The 27946-nt window shown below is 36.0% G+C and overlaps 1 protein-coding gene across 1 annotated transcript in view; it reads left to right on the forward strand.

Annotated features, from left to right (window-relative positions):
• LOC143389219 (secretory phospholipase A2 receptor-like) overlaps nucleotides 1-27946 on the forward strand; it is a 90138-nt gene that overhangs the window by 33781 nt on the left and 28411 nt on the right. Inside the window, 10 exon segments of the mRNA XM_077108513.1 lie at nucleotides 2090-2222; nucleotides 2944-2979; nucleotides 3435-3592; nucleotides 9928-9992; nucleotides 10479-10582; nucleotides 12332-12471; nucleotides 20396-20513; nucleotides 21161-21291; nucleotides 21955-22102; nucleotides 26195-26433. Of these exon segments, the coding sequence (XP_076964628.1) occupies nucleotides 2090-2222; nucleotides 2944-2979; nucleotides 3435-3592; nucleotides 9928-9992; nucleotides 10479-10582; nucleotides 12332-12471; nucleotides 20396-20513; nucleotides 21161-21291; nucleotides 21955-22102; nucleotides 26195-26433 (1272 nt within the window).

Raw genomic sequence — 27946 nt, forward strand, 5'->3', positions numbered from 1 at the left:
AGGTCAGCAGACACAGCTAGACTGATGATCTATTCTAAGGCTCATCAGAGTTCTAGAAGAACCACATAATGAGGACAAACTCAGCCTTGTTTCTGAGCACCTTTTGGACATTTTCATGTCTTTTCAGAACCACACAAGTAATTGCCATACAAGTAAAAATGTGATTGTAGATCTTCAATCTACAGAAACATGACCAGGGAAATGAGAGAGCTCCATGGAGAAGGAGGAACATAATTTGAGCAGAATTCATTCATTCATTCATTCATTCATTCAACTACTCTTTATTGAATACCCACCCACTCTGTACCTTGACATTGTCTCATAATAGTCTCAAGTAAAATATGATTTCAAATCCTGGATTAAACACTCACTATGTGGCCTGTGGCAACTCACGAACCTCTGTGCCTCAACTTTTCCACGTGCAAAATGCAGATGCTAATCGCTGCCTCAATGAGCTTCTGAAGTTAAATAAGGGAAAGTTCATATAAATGCATAACACAGTTCCTGGCAGAGGTACAGAGCTATGAAAGCTCAGCTTCCCTGCCTGCAAAATTCCACTTTTTTTCTGTAGATAAGGAGAGAGGGAGGGAGAGGGAAGGTGGGGAGGGCAGAAGACTTGAGAGGTGAGAATATGAGAGGGTTATTGCATGGAAGGGGACAATAACTAGAGAGATTCAAGTAAAATATTCACTCAGAGGCACAGAGGTCTGCCTGGCACAGTTCCCTCCTGCCCTGAAGCCACAGGTTGGCTTGCAGCTTAGAAATCACTCAGCTGCATCTATTTTGTTAATGAAGAAACTGAGACCAAGAAACAATGGAGCATTAAAGTCAATACAGCACTTAAAAAAACAAACATTCACCAGGTGGTGCACGCCTGTAATCCTAGCAGCTCTGGAGGCTGAGGCAGGAGAATCGCAAGTTCAAAGCCAGCCCCAGCAAAAAACAGATGCTAAGCATTTCAGTGAGATCCTGTCTCTAAATAAAATACCTAATGGAGCTGGAGATGTATGTGGTTCAGTGGTCAAGTGAAGTTCAATCCCTGGTACTCCAAAAAATAAAAATAAAGACAAACAAACACGCTACAGGTTGAGAATACTTCATTTTGTTTTACTCAAACACATTCATTAGTAATAAGAGGAAAAAAGACTATGGTTCAGAAAACAATGACAAAAAGGCTGTGAAACTATAGACTGAGGTCCTATGACCACTTCCTGCTGGGCAGAATGAATTCACAACATTCTCTGAACCTGAGGATAAATATATTTATGTCATATAAATTGTTGCATGACTGTATATATTGAGGAGGACTATAAATGGTTTCACACATCCTTTTTTTCCAATTTTTTTATTGCAATTTTACTTGTGATCCATCCACTCTTCTGTCAGAGTAAGCATTAAATAGTTGAGAAGGCTAAATCTTTATTTATGAATTATGGAGCTATATGACCTATGTGGTCACTCAGGGAAATTTTTGGTAGTTTCCTGACTGAAAAGCTACCTATGGATTAGAATTTAGTTATGAGAAACTAAAAGCTTAGCATATACACAAAGGAACCAACATCAAAGGAGAAGCCCAGATCTGGTCCATTCTTGTGCCTCTAAGAAGTTTACCCAGGATCCCAGGGTGAGACTAATCCTGCCAGTTAGAAAATAGTGCTAACTCTGAACAAAGCTTGCACCAGATTTCTTCCTTCTGGAGAAAGGAGTCACATTCCCCCTTTTTAAGAAAAAGCATCTTGGGGCTGGGGATGTGGCTCAAGCCGTAGCGCGCCCATCTGGCATGCGTGCGGCCCAGGTTCGATCCTCAGCACCACATACAAACAAAGATGTTCTGTCCGCCGAAAACTAAAATAAATAAATAAATAAATAAAAGTAAAAAAAAAAAAAAAAAAACAAGCATCTTTAAGAAAAAAGATGCTAAACACTAATTAGCTTGTTCTTCACAAATGTGGAACAACCTTTAACTAGAACGACACGCAAACATTTCTGAAGCTTCCTCTAGAAATCTATAATGATTATGTGCACGGAATTCTTCTTTGATCTTCTGATACTTCAATCATTAAGGAATAACAAACTTCATCTGCTGCAGGTTGTCTCTTCATTTTTAGACAGTATTTATTTTGAAGAAGATCCAAGAAATTGTGCTGTGTATAAAGCAAATAAAACATTGCTGCCCTCACACTGTGGTTCCCGCCGTGAATGGATATGCAAAATCCCAAGAGGTAAAAATATTAATAAGGTTTTTACTTTATGTTTGAACTAATAATGTGTATAGCACTTTCCCTATTGAAGAGATCTAGAGACTCAAAATCGAAGCACCCTGAACCACAATGCCAACAACCTGCATGATGAAGCAAGTTTCACTATTTTAGTAAAGAATATATCACAGGGAACTGATGAAAGATAACCACCAGTGCTGTATGCTGTTAGTTCACTGGGAATTAGGGCAAACAGCCAATATTACAGAATATTTATTATGCAAGTACAGTTAGAAAGAAACGTCACTGACATTACAAGCAAATAGGATTACTTGGGGCTGGGATATAGCCCAGTTGGTAGAGTGCTTGCCTTATATGCACAAGGCCCTGGATTCAATCCCCAGCACCACACAAAAACAAATAAATAAATAAATAGGATTACTTGAACCATGAGTAAGTAGAAGCCTGTAGTACAGCATGTAACATGCAGTAGGCTCGTGCCCTTTCTTCTTTAATCAGAAACCTTTCTGGGGGAAAAAAAAGAAAAGAAAAGAAAGAAAGAAAACTCTTTGGAGCCTCCTTTTCAAGATGCAACTTGAACTGACCATATTCCAACAACACAAAGTACCTGTTTTTTATAAGATTTTTTTTAAGGTGAAGTGAACTATAGTATGTGTAGAGCTGAAGTGAGTCAGAGACACCTATGAAGAAAGGTCAGTCAAGGTGGTTTGCTTTCACTTTACAGATGTGAGACCCAAGATTCCACCCTGGTACCAGTATGGTAAGAACTACCTTGGCATTTCTCAAATTTCTAATTATAAACTATCTAGGTGCTATTTTATACCTTTATTATATTATCACCTTCCTCCAATTGAGCCTCTCTCTTCCCATGTATATCTAGAGCTAATTTGTTCAAATTAATAAGTCAATAATTAATTGAATAATTAATAATTAAAGTCATTAAATATGATTGAAGACTAATATCATAACTTAATTCCATTTTTATGACACATGATTTTAAAATATCCTCCACCCTTGAACTTTGAATACTAGTATAAGTTTCTTATATGATGTAGAACAAAAAAGTAAATTATGTATTTATTTATATGTGCCCATGTCTGTGATTGTGTTTCTGTGTGTGCATATGTCCTGACCAGATTACAAATTTGATGTCAATCATGTATATTATAACTTTCAACAGATTTGGCACCATTTGCAGGTTTATTTTTCTTTCAGATGCGCCCTGGCCCTTTTATCAGGATGCAGAGTACCTTTTTCATACCTATGCCTCTGAGTGGTCTGCCTTTGAGTTTGTCTGTGGCTGGCTGCGCAGTGATCTTCTCACAATTCATTCTGCACATGAGCAAGAATTCATCCACAGCAAAATAAGAGCGGTACTTGAATATAATTCACCTTGAGAATTTCTCATTAGCACCTTCTTCTGTCCTTGTACAGGATTTTTTTTTTTAAATTTGACTTCAGACATTCATTTAAATTTCAGTAAAAGCCATGGATTTTTGAGAATTGTTTTTCTTCCAGTTATAGAGATTAAGAGAAAATACTAGAGAGATTTACTATGTTGCTTAATCATTTCACATCTCATTATTTATTAGCAACGTTAGTGAATAAGTAAAGTTTATTGTTTTGTAAGTGCACTGATTATTTAAAACATATTTATTGAGAGCTCTCTAGGAACTAAGATTCCATCAGTGATTAAAACTGACCAAAATTCCTTCCTTTATGGAGTTTATAATCTAGTCTGGGATGAAAGATCATAATCAATACAAGTAAACAGAATTACATAATACATTAGAAAAGCATAAGTGGATAAATGCAATGAAGGAAAATATAGCTCAAATGAAGGATGAGGAATGCCTGATTGGGTGGAGGGATGACAGTTCTGATGTTTCAAATCTTACATGAATATATGACTTTTAAATTTGTAAAGATTCAACATATAGAAAATTACAATTTTCAGTTTCCACTTAAGATAAAAGACCAGCCTGAATCTTTTGAGGAACTAGGAACATACAAGACCTGACCTGATAAACAATAAAATAAACTGCCAAGGAATAGCATAGTCTTCAGTGCATGTCTACAGTTAAGATTTTCTAAGTTATCGAGCATGTTCCAGGCACTGTGAGATTTGTCACAAAAAAATGACACAAAAATGTAGGAGACAGTCTCAGTTTTCAAAGAAGCTGGAGATACACACACACACACACACACAATACACACACTATATATATATATATATATATATATATATATATATATATATACACACATATATACTTCAAAACATCATGTTACACATGATAAATATATATACTTGATCTGCCAATTTTTTTCAGAATTATAAAATAAGATGCTAAAAATGAGAATGCAGTAAGTAAATTGGCAGCTCTAAGGAGGAAAAAATCTCCTTCCTAACTTCCCCTGAGAAAACTTTTAAAGCAAAGCCAGTCATTTTTTTAAATTTAACCATATTTCATAATCTCTCCAACTCTTTTAATAATATTTTCATGTCTTTGTAAATTGATGGTTAAAATGAAGCATGAACTTATAGGAAAATATATTTTCCCACAGTTCATGGAAATTTTCCATTTCTTTATCCTTTGCGTTACACATACAGCCAGCAAGACACAGGCAAGTTGGGACTTCTGCCTCCTTATGATGGAAAAGCCAAGAAACAGAGATTAGGTGACAACCACTCCGTCCCACATAGACTCAGTAGCAGAACAACCCCTACTGCCAGCACCCTCCCACTATTGGATCATATGCTATTTTGCCACCTCTTTACTGCTACAAATGGAATACTCCAACCAAAACTGTCATTCATGTTCAATATCAACACATCACATACCACAATGTCAGAAAATTCATTTTTTTCTTTAGCCATATACCAGATTCTGGCTGTAGGTGGTGATAACAGGAAATCAGGTGAATGGCTGAAAACCTGTCTACCACATGCAAAGTACACGTTCCAAAAGGAGCTATGATTTTGCAATACTTACTGAACAGAGCCAGGCACTGGGCTAAGTACTAACATCTAATTCCACTTAATCTTTCCAAAAGCCGTCTGTGGAAAGTCTATTATTAGTATATTTTACAGATGAGGAAGCTAAGACTCGGAATAAGCTAAGCAACTTGGACACATAGCAACTAAACCAAGGCATTTGGAAAGGAACCCAGATCTTTTAAAAACCCTACACTATGCTGCCTGTGACAGCAGACAGCAGGTTCAGGGTGAATAAAAGCACAATATCTACACTATATTAAAATGCTCATTATAAAATCCCTTCCCAAAGGTGGCTGTCAGCTATGTCTCAGATGTGAACAGTGAAGGGCTTCTTTCCAACAGAGCTGACCTCTTCTTGGTATTTCTGTAGGTTGTCCCTCTTCGTCTTGCCTCTTAATTCATCTCCTAATTTGGGGGAGGTAGGAAGACAGTGGAGATAGCAAAGTTAATACCTCCCGTAGAAGAGAATATAAGGCTCCATGGGTTTAGCAGTTTGAGAAGTGACAGCCAATGCCATAATGTAGTTGAAGACTCAGATCTAACCTTGCAGCGCCTTATTCAGCAAAACTGTAACCCTACCTATGCCTGTGGGAATATAGAGTGCCCTGTCAGTGTTATAGGTGACCTGCCCTTATGGGTATAGCCTTCTGTGCCACAAAAGAAAATTATTGGAAGATACACATTGTGGAGACTAAGAAAGGAGAATGAGGGCTGTCTCTGTCCATTTGGGCTATTATAACAAAATACCATAGCCTGAAGGAGGGGGACTCACAGACAGCAAAATTTTATTTCTCACATTCCTGGAGACTGGGAGTCTAAGATCCAGGCACTGACAAATTCAGTGTCTTAGGAGGACCTGCTTCCTGTCCAAAGACAGCTGTCTTCTCACTGTGTCCTTACATGACAGAAGGGATGAGTTCACTCTCTGAGGTCCCTTTTAAAAGGGCACTAATCCCATTCATAAATACTTCACCCTTGCTACCTAATCACCTTCCCAAAGGCCCTTGGGGATTAGGCTTAAAACCTGTAAATCTGGGTGAACACAAACATTCAGCCTATAGCAGAGGCCAAGGGAAAGAGTATCAAATTAGAAAAATTAAAGTTGTAAATTTCCAAGCAATTAGTGAAGGTGATGGTGGTATTAATGGTATCTGTTAATGTATAAGTAAGAAATCCCATAACTAAGAATGTCCTACTGCAATGGGTCAATCTAGGAGAAATTATTTTATTCAAGAATGAAGAGCCAAACTCATAGAGGTAATGCCACTTGCTTCTGTGGACCATCTCACTCCAGTAAGATTGGCAGCCATTAGGAAGTCAAACAGCAACAAGTGCTGGCGAGGATGTGGGGAAAAGGGTACTCTTGTACATTGCTGGTGGGACTGCAAATTGGTGCGGCCAATTTGGAAAGCAGTATGGAGATTTCTTGGAAAGCTCGGAATGGAACCACCATTTGATCCAGCTATTCCACTACTCGGTCTATTCCCTAAAGACCTAAAAAGAGCACACTATAGGGACACTGCTACATCCATGTTCATAGCAGCACAATTCACAATAGCAAGACTGTGGAACCAACCTAGATGCCCTTCAATAGACGAATGGATAAAAAAAATGTGGCATTTATACACAATGGAGTATTACTCTGCATTAAGAAATGACAAAATCATAGAATTTGGAGGGAAATGGATGGCATTAGAGCAGATTATGCTAAGTGAAGCTAGCCAATCCCTTAAAAACAAATGCCAAATGTCTTCTTTGATATAAGGAGAGTAACTAAGAACAGAGTAGGGACGAAGAGCATGAGAAGAAGATTAACATTAAACAGGGATGAGAGGTGGGAGGGAAAGGGAGAGAGAAGGGAAATTGCATGTAAATGGAAGGAGACCCTCAGGGGTATACAAAATTACATACAAGAGGAAGTGAGGGGAAAGGAGGGAAAATATAAGGGAGAGAAATGAATTACAGTAGAGGGGGTAGAGAGAGAAGAGGGGAGGGGAGGGGGGAGGGGGGATAGTAGAGGATAGGAAAGGCAGCAGAATACAACAGACTCCAGAATGGCAATATGTAAATCAATGGTTGTGCAACTGAAGTGATTCTGCAATCTGTATATGGGGTAAAAATGGGAGTTCATATCCCACTTGAATCAAAGTGTGAAATATGATATATCAAGAACTATGTAATGTTTTGAACAACCTACAATAAAAATTAATTAAAAAAAAATCAAAAAAAAAAAGAATGAAGAGCCAAACTCATAGAGGTCATGCCACTTGCTTCTGTGGCACATCCATCTTATAAATGTAGGAAAAACTGTCATAAATAACTAAATGCTTTTTAAAAATTGTGAATGTGTTTTATATAGCTTCCCTCCCCATGAATAGTTATTATTAGAATAGCAAAGAAAAAAAGGTTTAGTTGGAGTATAAAAGAATTATGTACCGAAAACCTGGATACAATTTTTAAAATCTGAAGGAAAAAAAATTTTTTAACAAATCTTTCCATCTTGTGGAAGAAATTAGCCAGTGCTTTCTCCCTGAAGTTTTGAATAATAGAAGGCCACAGACACCATCAGAGTGAATTTTGAGTATTTCTTTGTTGAGTATTCTTGATAATTAGATAATGCCTTCGGTAAAAAGCACTTAAGAGTTGTTAGATATGAACACCTATCATCAGTTCACTTAGCTGTATTATATTTTATATTATTAACACAAAATTCGCATTTTATATTATATTACATAATATTTGCATTTCAAAATGAAAACAACTTATTACCATTATTTTTTTTTATTTTTTTAGTTGTTGATAGATCTTTATTTATTTTTATTTATTTATATGTGGTGCTGAGAATTGAACCCAGTGCCTCACACGTGCCAGCCAAGTGAGCTACTGCTGAGCCCCAGCCCCAGCCCCTATTATCATTATTTTTATATTTTATTTCTAAATACCTACAAATATATATCAAATCCATTAGTCCTCCTCCAAAATATAATTTTAAGCCCTTAAGGTAACTTGGTTTTTGCCATTTTCTATGGAAATGTTTTAAAAGGTGACAGGCTGTTCCTCTTTATATAGTTTAGTAAATTAAATATATTGACTGTTGTATTTTATATCTTTTTGGTAAGCTCTTCCCATATGATGTTACCTAGGTACAACAAAACACAATTGATTTTATAAAATTCATGATCATATCACATTTATTAATAATGTTTCTATTGTTGTGATCTTGTACCTAAGCTTAAATGCAAAAGATCCATTTTTCACAGGGATTTTTCTGTCTGGGTATCTTCTAGCTTGTCCTGTGAAGCTTTGTGCCTTATCACAACAGGTCATGATGGGCTATGTGGGAGATGACTGTACCATAATTGAGGTGGTAATCAATATGCCTCTTAAGATGCAATAGTTACCATTTCCCTTTAGAGATCCTTAATTGGGGGAGTGAACAATCAGGCTATGATTTGCACTATCGTGGCACAGGAGTCCTCTTTAGATGGAATGAAATTGTTGTGGTTCTCCCACTAAGTTCCCAGGCAGTCTCAATGGACCCATTCCCAAGTCTGACAATGAGAATCTAAATTCAGCATGTAGGAACATGTCCACGAAACGACACCTCAGGGATCCAAAATTACAATTGTTCCACCTTGCATTATTCTCAAATTGCTGATGTGGCAGACAGCCACACTGTTTAAGGAGTAAGAATACCTGTTTACAAACTGGAATGTTAGCAAGCTATTAGGTTTTGTTGTATGATGACCTGAAATTCATGTGGAAATATAATAGATCTTAAAATTTATTTCCATCTTTACAAAAGAAACAAGTGCAGACTTAAATATATATATCTTCAAATTAACAGATTTTAGCATAGAAAATTAAGTTCCAATTCAACACAAACATACAATTCATACATCATAAAAAATACTGACTCAGAGATCTCAGAGAAACTCCCTCCTTCTCTCTTATGGATAAAGAAGAAATTATAATTCCCTAGGTCATGAGTCCATTATTACATCACCTGTAATGTGTGTTTATGTGTGCATACACACATGCATGTAGATTATATTTCAACTTTATACTTTTTGTGCTTAAGACTGAAGGATTACAACTGGTATAAAATTAATAAAACATATAAAGATAATTTTCTACTTGTCAGACACTGGAATTCTGTAGTATTCTTTTGTCCTGTATTCTATCTCTCTATTTGAATGCTATTACTGTTTAAAGCTTAACAATCAGACTAACACCTAAAATTCAAAATCTTTATTCTATTGATGTCTTTGTATCTTGAATTGTTTTTCAAATAAATGTGACATCTGCAATGAACTTCTATAATTCACTGAGAGGAAAACAACACTAATTTTTTAGTCAGAAAAAGAATCCATCTTCTATTTTACTTTTTAAAAACTCTTTAAATCCCTTTTACAGAGTTAGAAAATTTAGTTTCCATGTTGTATGGAACTAAAGTGATTTCAGTATTTGATTCCAATTTTCCTTCATAATAAAGGGAGAATATTTTAGAATAATAAAGTTTCAGGCTTTCTCAAGATCCTAGGCCTTAGTTCCTCTTTCTTAGATAATTGGGTGAAGTATTCAAGATTAGAAAGCTATTAGCCATAACTCCATTAATCTTAATGGTGAAAAGGGAAAACAAGAAGAATAAATGCTGACAGTTTCTTTATTTTATTTTATTTTTGTTGTTGTTGTTGTTTTCAATAGCTATCAAAGTATGGTGCAAATTGGTGGATTGGACTTCAAGAAGAAAGAGCCAATGATGAATTTCAGTATGAACCTAGATTAATTTGCACTTAATTTTGTTTGACAAGTTTTATGTAAAAAATGATTAGACTATATTTTAGCAATCAATTTGTTAAACAACCTTCAAACATTATCTTTAACTTATAAATTTTCATTTCCCTAGACAACGACATATTTTCTGAAGTCTACACCCATGAAAACATTACCCCATTCTATGCCATAAACATATTCACACCTTAAAAAGTTTTGTCTTGCCCTATTTCTTTGCTTATTTTTGTGATAAGAACAGTTAAAATAAAATCTACCCTCTTAGAAAATATTTATGTGATACAATATTGTTAACTATAAGTGCTTTGCTGTATAATAGTATTTTTCTGAGTTTCACAAAATATTATACCTTTAATCCATGCCCCAGAACTCCAGAATGGTGTTAAGAGTTAATACTGTTTAAAGCTTAATGATACTTAAAGATGTAAAATGAAAGGCCCTTAAAGATTTTAATTTTCCTACAGTTGGAGAGATGGATCACCAATAACATACCAGAATTGGGACAAAGAAAGAGAAAGATCTGTGAATAATCAGAGCCAGAGATTTGGCTTCATTTCTTCCATAACAGGTTATTGTATTTATTCTTGATTCAGTTTATACTACAGACTTTTCTGGAGGCTTGAAATCTCCTTTTTTATTATATCAGTTCAGTGAGGAGTTTGGTGACTTTTCCGTTGACTGTGTTTAATGTCATAATCTTAAGGCTTAATGACATTCCTTCCATTTAATCCATGTACTTGTGTCCTTGAAAATAATGTACATCTAGATAAGTTCCTCCTCATGAGCCAAAACAGCACAAAAATGGGCCCATTGAGACTGCTAAAAAAAGTGCCTGACAAATCTGTTTTCTCTATGAAATTTCAATGTAGAACCATGTTTTTTCTATTTCTTGTATCCAATCTAAAGATATTCAGAACTTGAACCTCTATGAAATTTACTTCTATTTTCCCTAGCAAACATTTTGATTCAATTCGGCATTCTTTTGCTTTTTTTTCTTTTCTTTAAATACCTGGCATTGACTAAGCCTACTTTGTGAGAGCAAGGGTTTACAAATTGGGTTTAAAAGCACACTGATGCTGAAGTCTGCTTTATTTTCATCAGCACAGAGCTTTTGGGGTTGCTTGTCCACTGTATCCTCCCACACTTTCTAATTAAAGATCACAATATCCTGGAATCTAACAGATTCATAACTAACCTGGGACCCGTGTCAGGAGAGGGAAAGCAAACCTGAGTGGGAGGGCCTCTGCAGAGAGTTAGGAAAAGAAAACAACAGTGTGGTTAATCAGCTTGCTTTTGCCAGCAGGTGTCACAATAGCCTACAGAAAAGGGCTATTTTTTTGAGTCTGGGAAACAAGCAGCTCATCTGCATTGAAAATAGCATTCCAGCCCCTACTTTAAAGCCAGCATCTTTTTGGCTCATATTTCTGATACTAGACTCCTGAACTTGCCCTTACAATTTTCATGCATTCTGCCCTGTTCTAGAATTTATTACTTGAATGCTAATGAAATGCACTCTATATTCTGAAAACAACTCTTCTACAATTAAAATCAGTTTTCAGGAAGCTAAGGACTTGAGGATGTATCTTGCAGTGGACATGTTTATATGAGTCTGATTTTGTGAAGGGTCAATACTAGAGAACTACTAATTTCTTAGAAGTTCCTAAATTAATTTTTCTAAATTATTATACAGGTTGAGCACCCTTACAGGTAATGCTTGGGACCAGAAGTATTTAAGATTTCAGGGTTTTATGGATTTGGGTTATTTGAATAGGTTATGCCAGGTGAACATCCCTAAATCAAAATTCTGAAATCTGAAATTCTTCAAAATATGAAACTTATTGAGCATTATTGCAGTGCTTAAAAAGTTTTAGATTTCAGATTTTTGGATTGAGGATGTTCAACCTGAATTTTCTAAAAATAATAATAATAATAAAGTGGAAATGATCATCTGTTGTTTTGGAACCTTTTTTTCTGATCATTGAAGCTATATATCTGGAAACAAAAATATTACTCTATTAATATTATTCTACCCAAGTCAAATATTCTTAGAACTTTAATCAATTCTGGGATTTTAGTTGAGTTACTTTCATTTACTTATTTATTTATTTTTTGCATTAAAAATTTACATTCTTAAGAATTACTGATTTAGCACCTTTCCCAGATAGCTGGTGTCACTACAGTCAGTAATTAAATTTAATTTCATTTCTATATTTAAAGTAATAAATTTTGGAAAACCATAGCAGTTGCATAGCATGGAGGATACCTACAAAGAGTCACCACTGTTTCTGAGCCATTTCTAACCCACTCTCTCCTCCAGGACTCTGGGGCAGTGCAGACTGTTCAGTCTCTATGCCTAGAATTTGTAAGCGAACCAAGTTTTGGATCATTGAGAAGAAGAAAGAGATACCAAAAGAACATGGAATGTGTCCCAAAGGATGGCTATATTTTAACTCTAAGGTAAAATTGTTTTCAATGAGCTGCCTCTGTTGTAGCTTTTCACTTTAGAAAGTATTCAAAAATTTGGGGTGACTTTAAAAAGCCATGAGTTATCCATCAGATCTAGACTGCTTTTGTCCAAGTTTCAAGAGATTGGAGAAGTTCTCCACATAGGAACAGATCTTTTGCAACTAAAAAGACTTTGACAAAAACAGTCTTGACACCACTCCTCATTGAATGCTCAGTTTGGTTCTTATTTTTGGCACAGCCCTTCACTGTATTGAATGTTTCATCAGGTGTGATGCATGTTTGTGCATGTGTGGTGTGTGTATTGTGTGTGCAAGTGTGTATGTGTGCATATTCAGTGTGTATGTGTGTGCAAATGTATGTGTGCACATGTGCCTGCTCGCCTATGTGTCTAGGCTCTGCTCCAAATGAGCTGTGAACTCCAGAGGACCCAGACTCGGTCTTCTCCTTTTGTGTCTTCCCTGCCTGGAATCAGCAAAGAGCTCTATGCACCTGCAAATTGATGAACTAATAACTAAGCTTGGTCAATGTCATCTTGAGCCTCATAAAGCTGATGCTTCCATGCAGAATTGAATTTAAGAAAAAAAAATCGCCAGTGGGGATATTGTAAACCAGATTTATTATTTCTGATACTGCCTTCAATTAAGGCCTAGACTTTCCTTCCACTCCTTATGTTTTGTAATAAAAAAACTTTATAGGCCTTAGGTGGAAGTAATTAAAATGCATCCCAAATTTTAATTGTTTAACTCCTAGAGAATTAAAAAACCCAAACTGTGTCATAATTTTATATGCTAATATGGAATTGGTCTTCAATTGTGGACAGCCAATTTTCAATCTGAGTGTTCCATTATGTTGGCAGGGCATTTTCTCCTTCTTTGTGATTTTCCTCTCATTGTTAATACATGAAATGAAGTCACTTGGATTTTCTACACAATTATTGAGCACCCTCTATATATTTGACACTGACTTAATTTTAATTTTTTTTATTCTGTGGTAAAATACATATAACACCAAATTTGCCATTTTAAAAACCAGTAAACAGTTCACTGGTGTTAAGTACGTTCACATTGTTGTGCAAGGAATCTCCAAATTCTTTTGATCCTGTAGAACTGAAACTCTACACCCATTAAACAATAACTTCCTATTCTTTTTCCCCACACCACCCTGGCCCCAGACAACCACCATTCTGCTCTATAATCTATAGATTTGACCATTTTAGATACCTCAAATAAGTGGAAGCATACAATATTTGTTTTGTAACTTGCATATTTCACTTAGCATAATGTCTTCAAGTTTTGTTCATGCTGTAACATGTGACACAATTTCCTTACTTTTTAAGTCTGGATAATATTCCATTGTATGTAAATACCACATTTTGTTTATCCATTCATCATCCATTGGTAGACATTTAGGTTCCTTCCACCTGACTTTGTTGAATGATTTCATATGCATTTCTCCTTCCTATTGAACTTTTAAAAGATACAGAATTACTATTAAAAATTTGCATATTGAATAATTGTGTTACCTTTCTAAATATTCACAGTAAACAGGCATTAGACTGAAAATCAACCTCACATTTTCTGTCCTGAATCTGGCAGTCCTACTCTTTCCTACACCATCTACTTCATATTAGAACTTAAGGACTGCATTGCAAATGATGATGGAACACACTGCCTTTCTGTTAGAATGGCCAAAACCTAGTACACTGACACCATCAGATGCTGATGAGGAGATGAAGCAACCAGAATTCTCATTCATTCCTGTTGGAAATGCAAAAGGGTAGAGCCCTGGTGGAAAATAGTAGGAATGTTCTTACAAAACTAATTATACTCTTACCATACATTCCACAATCACACTCCTGGACAATTATCTAAGGAAGTTGAAAACAACATCTGTGTGAAGTCTTGCTTGTGGATAAAGCAGTTTTATTCATAATTACTAAAATTTAGCAACCAAAATGTCCTGAAGTAACTGAAAGGACAAATAAGAACTCTGATATATCCAGACAATGCAGTATCATTCAGTGCTGAAGTGTCAAGATCATTGTATTGTCTTGAACAACTAATAAAAAAAAAGAAAAAAAGAAACAAGCTATGGAGCTATGAAAAAACATGAAAAAAAACCTTAAATGCATATTATTAAGTAAAAGAAGCCAATCTGAAAGTACTCCAATGCTATATTATTCCCACTACATGACATTCTAGAAAAGGTAAACTATATAAAGACAACTTAAAAATCAAGGGTTGAGGGCTAGGGAAATAGCTCAGTTGGTAGAGTGCTTGCCTTGCATGTACAAGATCCCGGGTTCTAATCCCCAGCACCACAAAAAAAAAAAAAATTAAGGGTTGAGGGGAGAGGAAAATATGAACAGGCTTAGCACAGAGGATGTTTTAGGCTCTGGAATACTCTATATGACATTCCATAGGGGAATACACCTTGTTATACATTGGTCCAAACTTATTCAATGTACAACACCAGGAATAACCCCCTAATGAAAACTATGGACTTTGGGTGATAATTACAGGTCAGTGTAGGTTCATCAATTGTAACAAATGTGCCTCGCTAGTGGGGGACCATGATCATGGGGGAGGCTCTGCATGTGCAGAACTGAGGATATTATGGGGAAATCTCTGTGCCTTTCCTATTAATTTTGCTCCAAAACTAAAACTGTTTTTAAAAAATAAAGCCTTCAATTATAATAATATAAATAATAAAAATAATTGCTACATCAGCTTAGCCCCATGATAAAGTTGGCCTGGTGGCACTATGCAATATTTTCTAGAGTACACATTACTGTAGCATTGAGGTATACTATTTTTAGTAGCTAGTATTTTCTGTTATTTCCCATTTTCTCAAGCTATAGACTCTTTCTACCAGTCGTAAATTTTACATTCCATTATGAAAATTGTATCACTTATATTCAATAAGACACTGAGTGTTACTAAGTCTTTCACTAAAATGTTTGGCAATTGGTTTTTAAAGTATTTTCATTGTGTGTGCCACCATACCCATTCTCTCTAATCTATTTTCTATCTCTGTGAATTTGCTTCTTCTAGATATTTCATTTAAGTGAACTCACCCAGTGTTGTCTGGCTTATTTCATGTAGCATGGTGTTCTCAAGCTTCATCTATGTTTTAGCATATATCAAAACTGCCTCTTTTTGAATAATACTCCATTTCATATTCTATGAATTACCATATTTTTGTATATCCATTCATTTGTGGATGGGCACTTTGGTTATTTCCACCTTTTAACTACTGCAGCTAATGCTGCAATGAACATTGATATGTACATTTCTAAGTTCCTATTTTCAATTCTTGTGGAGATATACCTAGGAGTAGAATTGCTGGTTCATATGGTAATCCTTTGTTTAGCTTTTTAAGGAACAAATGGTTTGCCACAACAACTAAGCCATTTTACAATTCTGCTAACAGGGTATGAGGGTTTATATTTTTCCCCATTCTTTTTCTCCATTCTTGTCAACACTTGTTATTATCATTTTTGAGTGTAGGCATTCTAGTCCACCTGAGGTGTTATCTCATTGTGGTTCTGATTTGCATTTCCCTATTGGCTAATGATGTTTAGGTCTTTTCAAGTACTTATTGGCCATTTGTTTATCTTCATTTGGAAAAGATGTCTATTCAAGTTATTTGTCCATTTTTTAATTGGGTTACTTGTCTTTTTATTGTTGAGTTATAAGAATTCTGAATATATTCTATATACTAAATTCCTATCAAATATTTCCCTTATTCATTAGATTGTCTTTTAACTGTACAATTTCCTTTGATGCACAAAAGTTTGTAATTTTAATGAAACTCAATTATCTATTTTTTCTTTCATTGTTTGTGTTTTGGTATCATACCTAAGAATCCACTGCCAAATCCAATGCATGAAGATTTACCTCTGTTTTCTTCTAAGTGCTTTATGGGTTTAGCTCTTATATTTGGATTGTTCATCCATTTCTGGTTCATTCCTGTATGTGATTATTAGTTTTTCACAACTGGGTGATAATGACTGTATAAGTATATCCTAGAGATACTCACTTTCTGGGTAGAAAATGGTCACCAGTTATAGAAGGGGTTTGGGGTTTTACAGGTTACACTGAGAGGTGACTTGTCAATTGGGGCATTCAGGAAAGAGATTGTAAAAATTTGAGACTTTTTTAATATTTATTTTTTAGTTATAGGTGGACACACATCTTTATTTTTATGTGGTGTTGAGGATCTAAACCCAGTGCCCCACACTTGCTAGGTGAGCATTCCACCTCCGAGCCACAACCCCAGCCCTTGAGACTTGTTTTACTGAGCAAGGATGGAAGGTTTAGAGCTTAGTGCCCAATGCTTATCTTGTCCTCTGGGGGTCATTGTATTGTGACTGGGACAGGATTAATGTGTAACTTTGCTGTCATTGAAAAAGAATTTACTGGGAAAGGATCAACATTTATCCTCTTTCTAGGTACTGCCCTTTTAGGATTGATGTATGTCTCCTTCCCGGGGATTGTCTTGTCACTGGGAAAGGATTTACTGAGGAAGGATCAATGTTATACCTCCTTCTTCCCTCCCTCCTCCTGGGGCACATTGGATTGGGGGTTAACATTTTCCATGTCCCCACTTTCCACTTTATCCATTCCTTCACTTAACTATGTTGCATAGTGAGAATTCAAAAACAGGACACAATGTTTTCTCTTTTGGAGTTTACAGACAAGAGGGAGAATAAACTTTAATAAGCAGCCAGGAAAATTACTATATAATTTAAAACCATGATGTATGTGATAAAGTCATGCAGTTTTTTAAAAGTATGTCATAGGAGGCCCTGACCAAGGTGGTCATAAGATAAAGATCATTAAAAGTAGCATGTGTTAAAGGTCCTATGGTGAGGGGAAATGTAACAGTTAAGAAACTAAAGAACTAGGCTAATAGAAGATGAGACAAAAGAAGTAGGCAAGTGATATCATTGTAGTAGAGTTTCTGGTTTTATCCTAAAAGGAATGAGAAAATCCTGAAAGGTTTTTAACTAAAGAGGGTCATAACCAGGACCAAATTCTTACAAGTATCACTCTAGCTACAGTGATACTTTTAAGCCAAGGATAGATTAGAGGCAGGCAGGGTGAGAACAGTTAGATAGCCATTGCAATAGTACAGGCAAAATTAGTAACTTGTGCTAAGAGGGTGGTAGCCAAGATCATGGGGTAGTAGGGGTAGGAGAAGGGGGAGTGCTTTGTAAAACAGAAATTCCAAATGGTAGTGCAGGAGGGCTGGTGAAATGCCTATGAGGGCCCAGGCTTACTGTGTGCTGACTGTGCCATTCAGTTGTCAGCAGGAACACTGGGGAACCACCCAGTGTCAAAGAATTCCATTTCCAAATGTTGAGTTATAAACAATTTTGAGACCAAAAATAAATGAATAAAATAATCTTATATGTGAAACTTGTAGGGAATACAATAGCACCTCCTTAATTCACAGCAATATACAAGCGATGCATTATACGAGATGATCATATTTTGCAAATGAGTCAGTAAACAATGTTAAGGATGTTGTACTGCCTCTTACTGCTGTGCTTTAATTATTAACAACACCATTTCAGAGAGTGTTAGTAAATATGTTATATTTTCAGAAACAATGAAGTTGTGGGAAAGGGGAGGCCACACTCCACACTGCCGAGCTAGTTAATCCTGGCTGAGGCCAGCATGTGGGGAGCGAGGACGGAGTGTTTTTCTGGAGAGATTTAATGTGCTAACAGAACCAATGAAGTTCCTTGGTATTTGTGAATGGTTCATTAGTGTGACTATCTGAACACAAGGTGAATTCACATTAAGTGATAAGACTTCCCAATAATTAGTGTGTGCCACTCTTCGGAATTTTTAATTAGAAGAAAGAGGCAGAATGAAAAGAAATAGATAAAAGGATAGTTGTTATAAAATTAAACTCCTTATAGCCAATTCAGTTTCTTTGTGAAGCAAACAAGGGAAAGAGAAGCAGAAGAATTGAAAATACACTTCCTCCTTTGGTTGGTAAGTCAACTTCAGGCCAGATCAGGGGTTCTGGTTTTTATCCTAAAAGCAATGAAAACCCTTTGAGGAGCGTAAACTCAGGAATGACATGTCCAGGCTGGGTTAGTGGCTCAGCGGTACAGCGCTTGCCTCGCACATGTGAGGCACTGGGCTCTATCCTCAGCATCACATAAAAATAAATAAATAAAATAAAGCATTGTGTCCATCAAAAATAAAAAATATTAAAGAGGAGGAGGAGGAGGAGGAGGAGGTGGAGGAGGAGGAGGAGAAGGAGGAGGAGGAGGACATGTCCAGTTACTTTCCTATGTTCATACATGAATACACAAACAGTGTAACTCCACATCACGTATAACCAGGAGAACAAGCTATACTCCATGTATGTACAATGTGTCAAAACACACTCTGCTGTCATGTATAACTAAAAGAACAGCAACAAAAAAATAATGATATGTCAGAACTGAGTTTTGAAAGGATGATCTCCTATGATTGACACTTTGAGCTGGGCAGTTCTTGGCTGCAGACTAGTGACTTGTTCTGAACCTTGCAGGGTGGAGCTTCTGTCCTGGTCTCCACGGCCAACGTCAATGGCAACCCTCAGACATTGTCACATGATCCCTGAGGGGCTAAACTGTTTGAGAACCACTGGGCTCAATCTAGAATGACTGAGGATGTCATTTGACAACCATTTTAGGATCTGTTGTCTAATTTTTTTTTCAATAAATATTTATTAGTCACATTCCCCTGATTTGACAAAAAGAACAAGACTTACTCTTCACTTTTAAGGTGTATATGATGGTGGGGAAGCAGTGGGAAATGATGAATTTAGAAGAATGATGGGAAAGGATGGACGTCGTTCTAAGGCAAGATAGGAAGATTGCTCCCTCAAGTCGGATTTCTACATAATGTGACATCATCCTGTAACTGGAAATGTCTCTGTAACAAGATCTTGGAATCTGACCTATCTAAAGACTAGGGTTGCTATGTTCATTTATAAGCAAATTGAGCATGAGAGAGGAATTCTCAGGAAATTCTAGATGGACTGTGCTTTGCATAAAGTCTCTCCTGACTTCTCTGGAACTTTGCCTTTTCCGTTATAACCTTTCTCTTCTGTGTCTACCTCTCACCTAAGCCCAGTTAGTCCTACCAACATTTTAAATTTCATTGAGCTTTAGGGGTGGCGGTGGGGAAGAAAAGCTTATCTTCAGTCAGGCCAGTCCTCCATTTCTTACCCATCCCATAATAAGAAGCCTCCACCATGATAGAGACATGAACTCTCAGTGCCAAATCCCATATCCTTTCTGTGTTCCATTTAACACTGATGGCAGGCCTTCCTTTGTTTCTACTTTTCCTGGGTGACCTTAGTTCCACCCTAGCTTGTCCTCCCATTGGCTCATTTTATTTTTTTTTCCTTTTCTGGCTTTTCTGATGGACTTACTGACCTAATGGCTGACTCTAAATATGTGGTAAATTGAAACACCTGATGTGGCTCCATCTCCCCATATTCCTTTCTCACTCAAAGTGAGGAAGGATGCTTGGAAATCAATTCAAGCTAAGCTGTTCTTTTCCACTCACAGACTTCTTTTATTAGATTAAATCTGCCACTGCAAACTTTGTGAGCAAACTGGCTCCTCTTGAGGATCCATGGCCACTGCTCTGACATCCCACATGACAAAACACATCCTTGTTTCTTATCTGTCTGATGTCAACACAGGCATTGGCCACAAGAGGAACAAGACTTATTCTTTACTTTTAAGGTGTATATGATGGTAACTTTAATGTCTTTGGAGCAACTGAAAGAAGAATGAGTTCTTTCTGCCTAAGTAATTTTCAAGGTTGATCTATGGGAAATTTTTAATTCACTTATAAAACTACAGAAATGAGCACTTTGTTTTGGTGTTTTTTGATAGTGCTTTTTGGTGAGGATCCCCAAAGACTGAAGTGATCTGAAGAACTGGATGGGTGCTCAAGATTTCTGCATTGAAACAGGGGAGACACTGGTTGCCATTGAAAGTGAGGTGGAACAAGGTAGAGTATTCAGGGTGCAGCCAGGCCAAAATAATCATTTTTATTCAGGTATTAATTAAAATGTTCCAAAACATTTCCAAATCAACATTTAAAACATTGTACTCATGAGACACAAATTTTCAGTTTACCCAGTAAGCTTTATGTCATGACATCTATATATGTCTGCATACTGCATTAATCATAAGCTGCTGAGTTTTGAAGGTAATAGAAAGAATAAGATCTGCATTTCAAAATGGCTAAAATTATCTCAAGTATAGTCTACTATAATTGCACAGTATGATTTTTAGATCCCTTTAGATTTAACTACACACTTTTATTTGATATTTAGGTAAGTATATACTGTAGCTTAACTACAATAGATAAATCCTCTTTTGTTTAAAAAGGCATTGAATGAGCACTGGAAATTGTTTTGTTAATGATATGATAAAATTTCTTGTTATCCAGCTAATTTCTGTCAATTTAAACTCAAACAAAAGTGCAGAAAAAAACTCCATTACCTTAACAAGGACAAAGTAACACATTCCTACAATTGATTCATAATTAAGTTTCACTGTCATTTAAATATAATTACAGTTATAAACAGAATTCGATGATTACCCTAATGGTTTATATGGTGTTAAATTAGATAATGTATTCCTATCTTTCAGCTTTCATCACTATGAATCTTTTTGGCCATAACACTAATGTGTGGATAGGGTTACAAAATAACGATTATGAAAAATGGCTAAATGGAAAGCCTGTGACATATTCTAACTGGTCTCCATTTGATGTAATAAATGTAAGTTTTAAGATTTATTTTGGGGCTGGGGATGTGGCTCAAGCGGTAGCGCGCCCGTCTGGCATGCGCGCGGCCCGGGTTCGATCCTCAGCACCACATACAAGCAAAGATGTTGTGTCTGCCGAAAACTAAGAAATAAAATATTAAAATTCTCTCTCTCTCTCTCTCTCTCTCTCTCTCTCTCTCTCTCTCTCTCTCTTCATTCTCTCTTTAAAAAAAAAATTATTTTGTGGAAATCATTTTAGCCAGAACTCTCATTCAAGACTTGCTTACTAAAGCGTTTTTCTTCCTATATTTTTAGGTCTAAATTTATATTAGTATATTATTAACATATTAATTTTTAATAATGTAATTTCACCTAATTTTCATGTGTTTCATAAATGTAATTATTTTACTCATTACAATTATTGTTTATTTTGGAGGTTATGAAGTGATTTGTGAACTGACTTATTAAATGCAAAGAAAGAGGGGCTGGGAATGTCGCTCAATGGTCAAGCCCTTGTCTACTATGTGCAAGGCCTTGAGTTCAATCCTCAGTACTCCAAAAAAAAAAGAAAGAAAGAAAGAAATGTTAATAAGAGAGTAATGCTCTTTTGATTTCCTAAGTACAAATTTCAATGTTTTATATTTTCATATTTTTATAACATTTATATCCTTTTAAAGATTCCAAGTCATAACACTACAGAAGTTCAAAAAGACATTCCTTTCTGTGCCTTGCTGTCAAGTAATCCTAATTTTCATTTAACTGGCAAATGGTATTTTGAAGATTGTGGAAAAGAAGGCTATGGGTTTGTTTGTGAAAAAATGCAAGGTAAGAAACATGTTTTTCTTATTCCTTTTTATTCCATATATAAAAATATGGTTTTTTATTCCTTTCATTTCCTTAGTCTCAGCCCCCTTATCTTCCATATTTGTTTTGCACAACTGCTTAGCAGTTCCACAGCTAACAGTGGGAGGCACTTATTCTTTCTCTTTACCTATGGTCATGTAATCCCCAGCACCCTGGGACTATGCTATACTATGCCATACTATAGTTGTGTTCTAAGGACTGCAGAGACCACTTGACTGGTGACTAATTTTATGCATTTACTTTGGCCTCTTAAAGAATTTTCCTGCTTTGTTCTGGGTTACATGTATGTGTTAGGCCATTTTCTGACACTATAATGAAGTACTGTAACAAAGTTAGCAAGCTAACTTATAAAGAAAAGAGTGCTATCTTGGCCCATGGTTCTGATCTCAAGTAAAGGGCCCCTATCTGGTAATGGTCTTCTTGATGGCAGACTTAAGGTGGCACAGGGCATCACATGGCAAGAGACAGAGATAGTAAGTGTACCCTCTGGTCTGTCTCTCCTTATAAAGCCACCAGCATTCAAATCATGAGAGCTCACCCTGATGACCTCATCTAATCTTAATCATCTCCTAAAAGTCCCATTTGTAAAACTCATAGTCAGATAAATTCTGTACCAGCTTCATACCTCATTAATGAGAATGAAACTTCAACATGTGGCTCTTAAGGAACATATTCAAACTACATATAAACCATAGCAGCATCTATTCAAGCAATTTTGTAAAAGTCACCAAGGAAACATTGGAAAAGAATCAGAGAAATAAACCAACTCATACACCTTCTTGGAACCCTAAAAATGGTCTCTGTGGCTAAATATGACATATAGTATGTTTCTAGATCTAATAGGCAGAACCCCCAATACTTCTGGTATAAATTACCAAAGCCATGTGTGTTTGCTCATCATCTTTCCATCAGTGTAACAAAATACCTGAGATCATCAACTTATAAAGAGATAAGGTTTATCTTGGCACATAGGTTTGGTGGTTCTAGTCCATGATTGATTGGCCCTGTTGCTTGGGGCCTATTTCAAAGCAGCACATCATGGCTAAAGCATGCACCAGAGCAAAGCCACTTACCTCATAGCCAAGAAGCAAAAAGAAAGGAAAAAGAAGAGACTGGGGTTCCACAATTCCCTCTTAGGGTATGCTTCCAATGACCTAAAGACTTTTCACTAGGCCTTACCTCTTAGTGGTTCCACCACCTCTCAATAGTGACACCCTGGGGTCCAAGCCTTTAACACTTGGACTTTTAGGGGATATTTATCGTCCAAATCTTATCACCACACTGTTACACATAGCCAATGGGTTCAGCAAGCAACACGAATGCATTTGAGTGATCTCAAGTAATAAATATAGAAACAGCAGCTTCCTTTCATTGCGCACTATTTATCCCTGTATGAGAGCACTCTATATGGTCGCAGTTTGCATCAGGCTATGTGGAAATCTGGGAAGCCTAGCCTATGATGCTTACCAGGAATATGAATCACACTTCTTAGTTCTGTACACCTGTGAGCTCTCTGAGGATGCTAAGTATCAACCCATCCTCAGCAATTCCAAAGAAGCTCCATTTCTGGTACTCAGTTATCACTGAGGCACAATGGCCAGGAATTATAAGAAGATGCTGGATCAGTAATGGCAAGAATAATATGGAAAGCACCTTGTAAGGGAAGAAATGATATCAGAATAGCATGTACATTCACATTTAACATGGATCTGGCACTGTGCCTTGGGTTTATGAGCATTATGCCATAAAACCATAAAGAATTCTATGAAAGAGGTCAAAGTCTCCCCATTTTACAAGAACTTGAGGCTTAAAAAAAATAAGTAGCACTCAACCTTGAGGGTGATCGATTTCTCTCAGTTAAACACAATGATTCTATTCTACTACTGTAACACTGATTTTTTTCTTGAAATTTAACCTCAGATCACTTGCTCTCTCTTGATATTTTGGGATGTTCTTTCCGAGATAGTTTAGAGCAGTGGTGGGTGAGAACTGAGACCCTGGAGTGCCCCACTCAGGGTTTCTTACCCCACCTCTGTAAACAAGCTTCTGTCAAGTTACTTATCTTCTGCAAACTTTGATTTCAGCATTTATGCTCTGTGCATATATAATGCTTAGTACTGTTCCCAGCACGTTTAAGGAATGATAGAATACTTTCAATTATGACTATTTGACTTAACAAATGCTTGCAAATTACAATGAATACACAAGTTCTGCTCTTCTATCTTATAAATATGTACTCACTTTGGGCTTGAAACTAAATCACTTGTCTGCCTGAAAGAACAAAGAAATCTGAATAAAAAGAGAAAGGCAAAGGCAAGAACCCCTCCCTTTCCACTAGGCCTTAGTTTGGGGTTCGGGATGTAGCACAGTGGTAGAGCACTTGCCTAGCATGGACACCACCATGGGTTCATCCCTGGTACTGCAAAACAAACAAACAAATCCCACAAAAACATCTAAGAGCCCCCAATTTGGAACTTGGCTTCCAAGAGATCTTTCTTTTTCAGGGGAAAGAATGGAAAGATCATGTTGCTCAAATTCACTTATTTTGAAATTTGATAGACTAGATTACATAGGAAGAAATTCATATGTGTAAAAATATAGATATATAACTCAGTTGGGGGGCAGTCAAATTGGTATTTGGGGCACCTATGTAAGAATTTGTGTCTTAAATTTCACTAATCATTTATAAATAACTACTTCATTATTATATTGATTTTATAAAAATAACCATAGACTGTGCATATAGACTGGAAAACAGACTTCTAGCAATAAATAAACTGATAATAAAATTCAAATCTTCACAAGTTGGTAAATATATTAGTTTCACTTTGATTTTGCAATATGTTGCTATATTAAGATAAGAGTTTCAGGTAAAAGTCAATTTCCCACTTTGCCACTTTTACGGGTTGCGCAGTAAGTAGAGGGTAGGAGTTATGTCCAGAAGTAAGGAAAGGGAAGCAAGAAGCAACATTTATTGAGTGCCTGCTGTTTCCTAGGAATAACAGTATGTATCCCGTGTGGATATCTCAAGGAATCCTACTCACACTCCTATAAGGGAGATCATATCAATGTCTCATTGACCAGAAATTTGAGTTCAATTTGCTCAATGTCTCTTAATGAGTTAGAAGGAGGAATGGGATTGAGCCCCAGACCTTCTGACCTATCCACACCTGGCCATGTTCCTTTCTAACCCTAAGTGTTGAAAACCACAGAGAGAAACTCAAGGCACTTTGGATAGTGCAGAAACTTTTATTTTGTTTTCATGTTTTAGTTGCTCTGAACTCAGCCTATCCTAGTACACAATGTAATACAAAACAAAAAGGTAAACACACATATTAAAAAGAAAATATCTCTAAGTCAAACAAGACTCTCTTTCCCCATGATCATAGCCACTCCTAAACAGGGAAGTACTGATAATTACAGGCTGGAAAAACTTCCCCTTTAAATTATAAATCTTGACTCTCACAGGTGACATATTAATAGTAACTTTTTATAGGAAGTATATGTTTCTAGCATTTGTTAACTTGAGTTTTTAAATTTCTTTTTAGAAATTATATACTAAATATGATAATGAATATAGTCTTAAAGTGTAATAAGTGTTTTATTTGAGAATATATACTTGTAAAACTAGTTTTGCAATGCAATTGATGACAACACAATATATATTAATACTCTTTCATGAAGTGTGAATTTCTGCCATAACAATGGGTTAAGCTAGTGTTGGTAGCTACTGAAACCTGTCCAAGGAGATAACCGGCAGCTCTACTAAAAGTGGTCTATTTGACAAAAGAGGGTCAAAAATGGGAAATCTTTCAAAATTAATGCAATCTATATTTATAATTTTGAAGAAACTCATTTATTAAATTCCCTTAAGATTCTGATTTTTAGCATCCCATATACTTTCAGGTAGTACCCTCATTTAATACATAGTCAATTCCCGAAGAAAAACTCTCTGGTCAACCTGGATCATCATGACAGGGATCCATGCTAGATTTTTCCTCCTCCTTTCCCATCCAGATGCTACAAATGATTTTGTTGTTCTTCTTTTTGTAGTTACTTCCGGACACCATGTGAATACATCTGATATGTACCCAATCCCCAATACCTTGGAATATGGAAACAGAACATACAAAATAATTAAGACAAATATGACTTGGTATGCAGCAATAAAAGCCTGCCTGATGCATGGAGCAGAGCTGGTTAGCATTACAGACCAGTATCACCAGTCCTTCCTCACTGTTGTCCTCAACCGGCTAGGACACACCCACTGGATTGGACTGTTCACCACAGATGTAAGTGTCCTAAGTGCCCTGGAATATCTTTACATAATTAAATTTCATGTCTACCTCCTTCATTTTTTTTACCTCCTTCATGATGGGATCAGTGAAATTAGCACAGAAAAAAAAATCCCAGAAATAACAGTAAATGTAACATTTAAATAATTAGTAAAACAACTGACTAACCTTGTGAGCGGCTTAATTAGAAAACAAAAGAGTGTATGTCTTTGGGGGATAAACATCCACTTGCCTGATTTCTAGACATAATAAATAGCCTTCAAAAGTCTCTGAAATTTTCCAGACACATCTGAATTCCATCCCATACGAATACTGGAACACATTTTAAACCCAAGCTCTGCAATTGGGTCAAATTGGATCATTTGTGATATTTCAGGAATCACCAAGAAAAATGGCTCACACTTCTTGCCTGATTTTTAAATAATTCCATGCCTCTTAAAATTTAAACATTGTTTTTGTTTTCCTGTAGGAATGTAATTTGGAGAATAAGGTTCTTTGCTTTATTGTTTTTTAATAAAAGTAGTGAAAAGTAAATTCTATTCTCTCTTGATCCCTAGTTCTCCTCCCTGTGTTGTAAGCAGTTTCTTGTATGCCATCTAGAAATTTTCAATGGATATACACGTATGCCTCTATAATGAGTGAATATGTACATTGTTTTTAAAATACAAATGAGATCACACTGTGTCTGCTGTCCTTAAATTTGCTTTTAATTTACTATAGTTTTTATAACCTTCCTGTAAGCACATAAAAATCTCAAATATTCACTTGGAACAGCAGTATGTTAGAATACACCCAAATTTATTAAACTATTCCCCTGAGAATGGGCATTTGATTTTTTTCTCATTTTTTTTAGAATCACAATGACAACAAACATTCTTGTACAGGTAGGAAAATTTCCTAGAAATAAAATTGCTGAATACACTAAATTTTAACAAGTACTGCCAAATTGCCTTTCAAAAATTTGCACCACTTTATATGCCAAAGGATTGCATCTAACTTTTACATCTTTTTTCTTTTTCCTGGTACCAGGGATTTTTTGGTACCCAGGGGCCACTTTGGTACCCACTTAACCACTGAGCCACAACCCAGCTCTGTTTTTTACATCCTTAACACTATTATCAAAATTCTAAACCTTGTCAGTTGGGTAGCTAAAAGAATAATATTTTATGATTATTTGTTGTATTTTGTGTTTTACAGAATGTTTTATCTTTATGTTTTAAATTTTGTATTATGGACTCTGGATTTTGTATGACTTGGAAAGATTTTCCCCACATCAAAAGTATAAAAAAAAATAGCAAAGTTTTCATTAATGCTTTTATGTTTTCAACATTATGCTTGAATCTTCAATCAATCTAGAATTTATTTTGGTGTAAAAATCAAGGTATTGACCCAATTTCCCTCTGATTATTTACTAGGAAATTATGGTTGCAAGAAGCCAATGATTCCTCAGAACCAAAAAAGATATCAGGCATTACAGGGAGGTTTGGTAGAGGCAGCAAAGGGGCGCGGA

The sequence above is a fragment of the Callospermophilus lateralis genome, unplaced genomic scaffold (assembly GCF_048772815.1).
Source record: "Callospermophilus lateralis isolate mCalLat2 unplaced genomic scaffold, mCalLat2.hap1 Scaffold_86, whole genome shotgun sequence".
Classification (NCBI taxonomy): Eukaryota; Metazoa; Chordata; class Mammalia; order Rodentia; family Sciuridae; genus Callospermophilus; species Callospermophilus lateralis.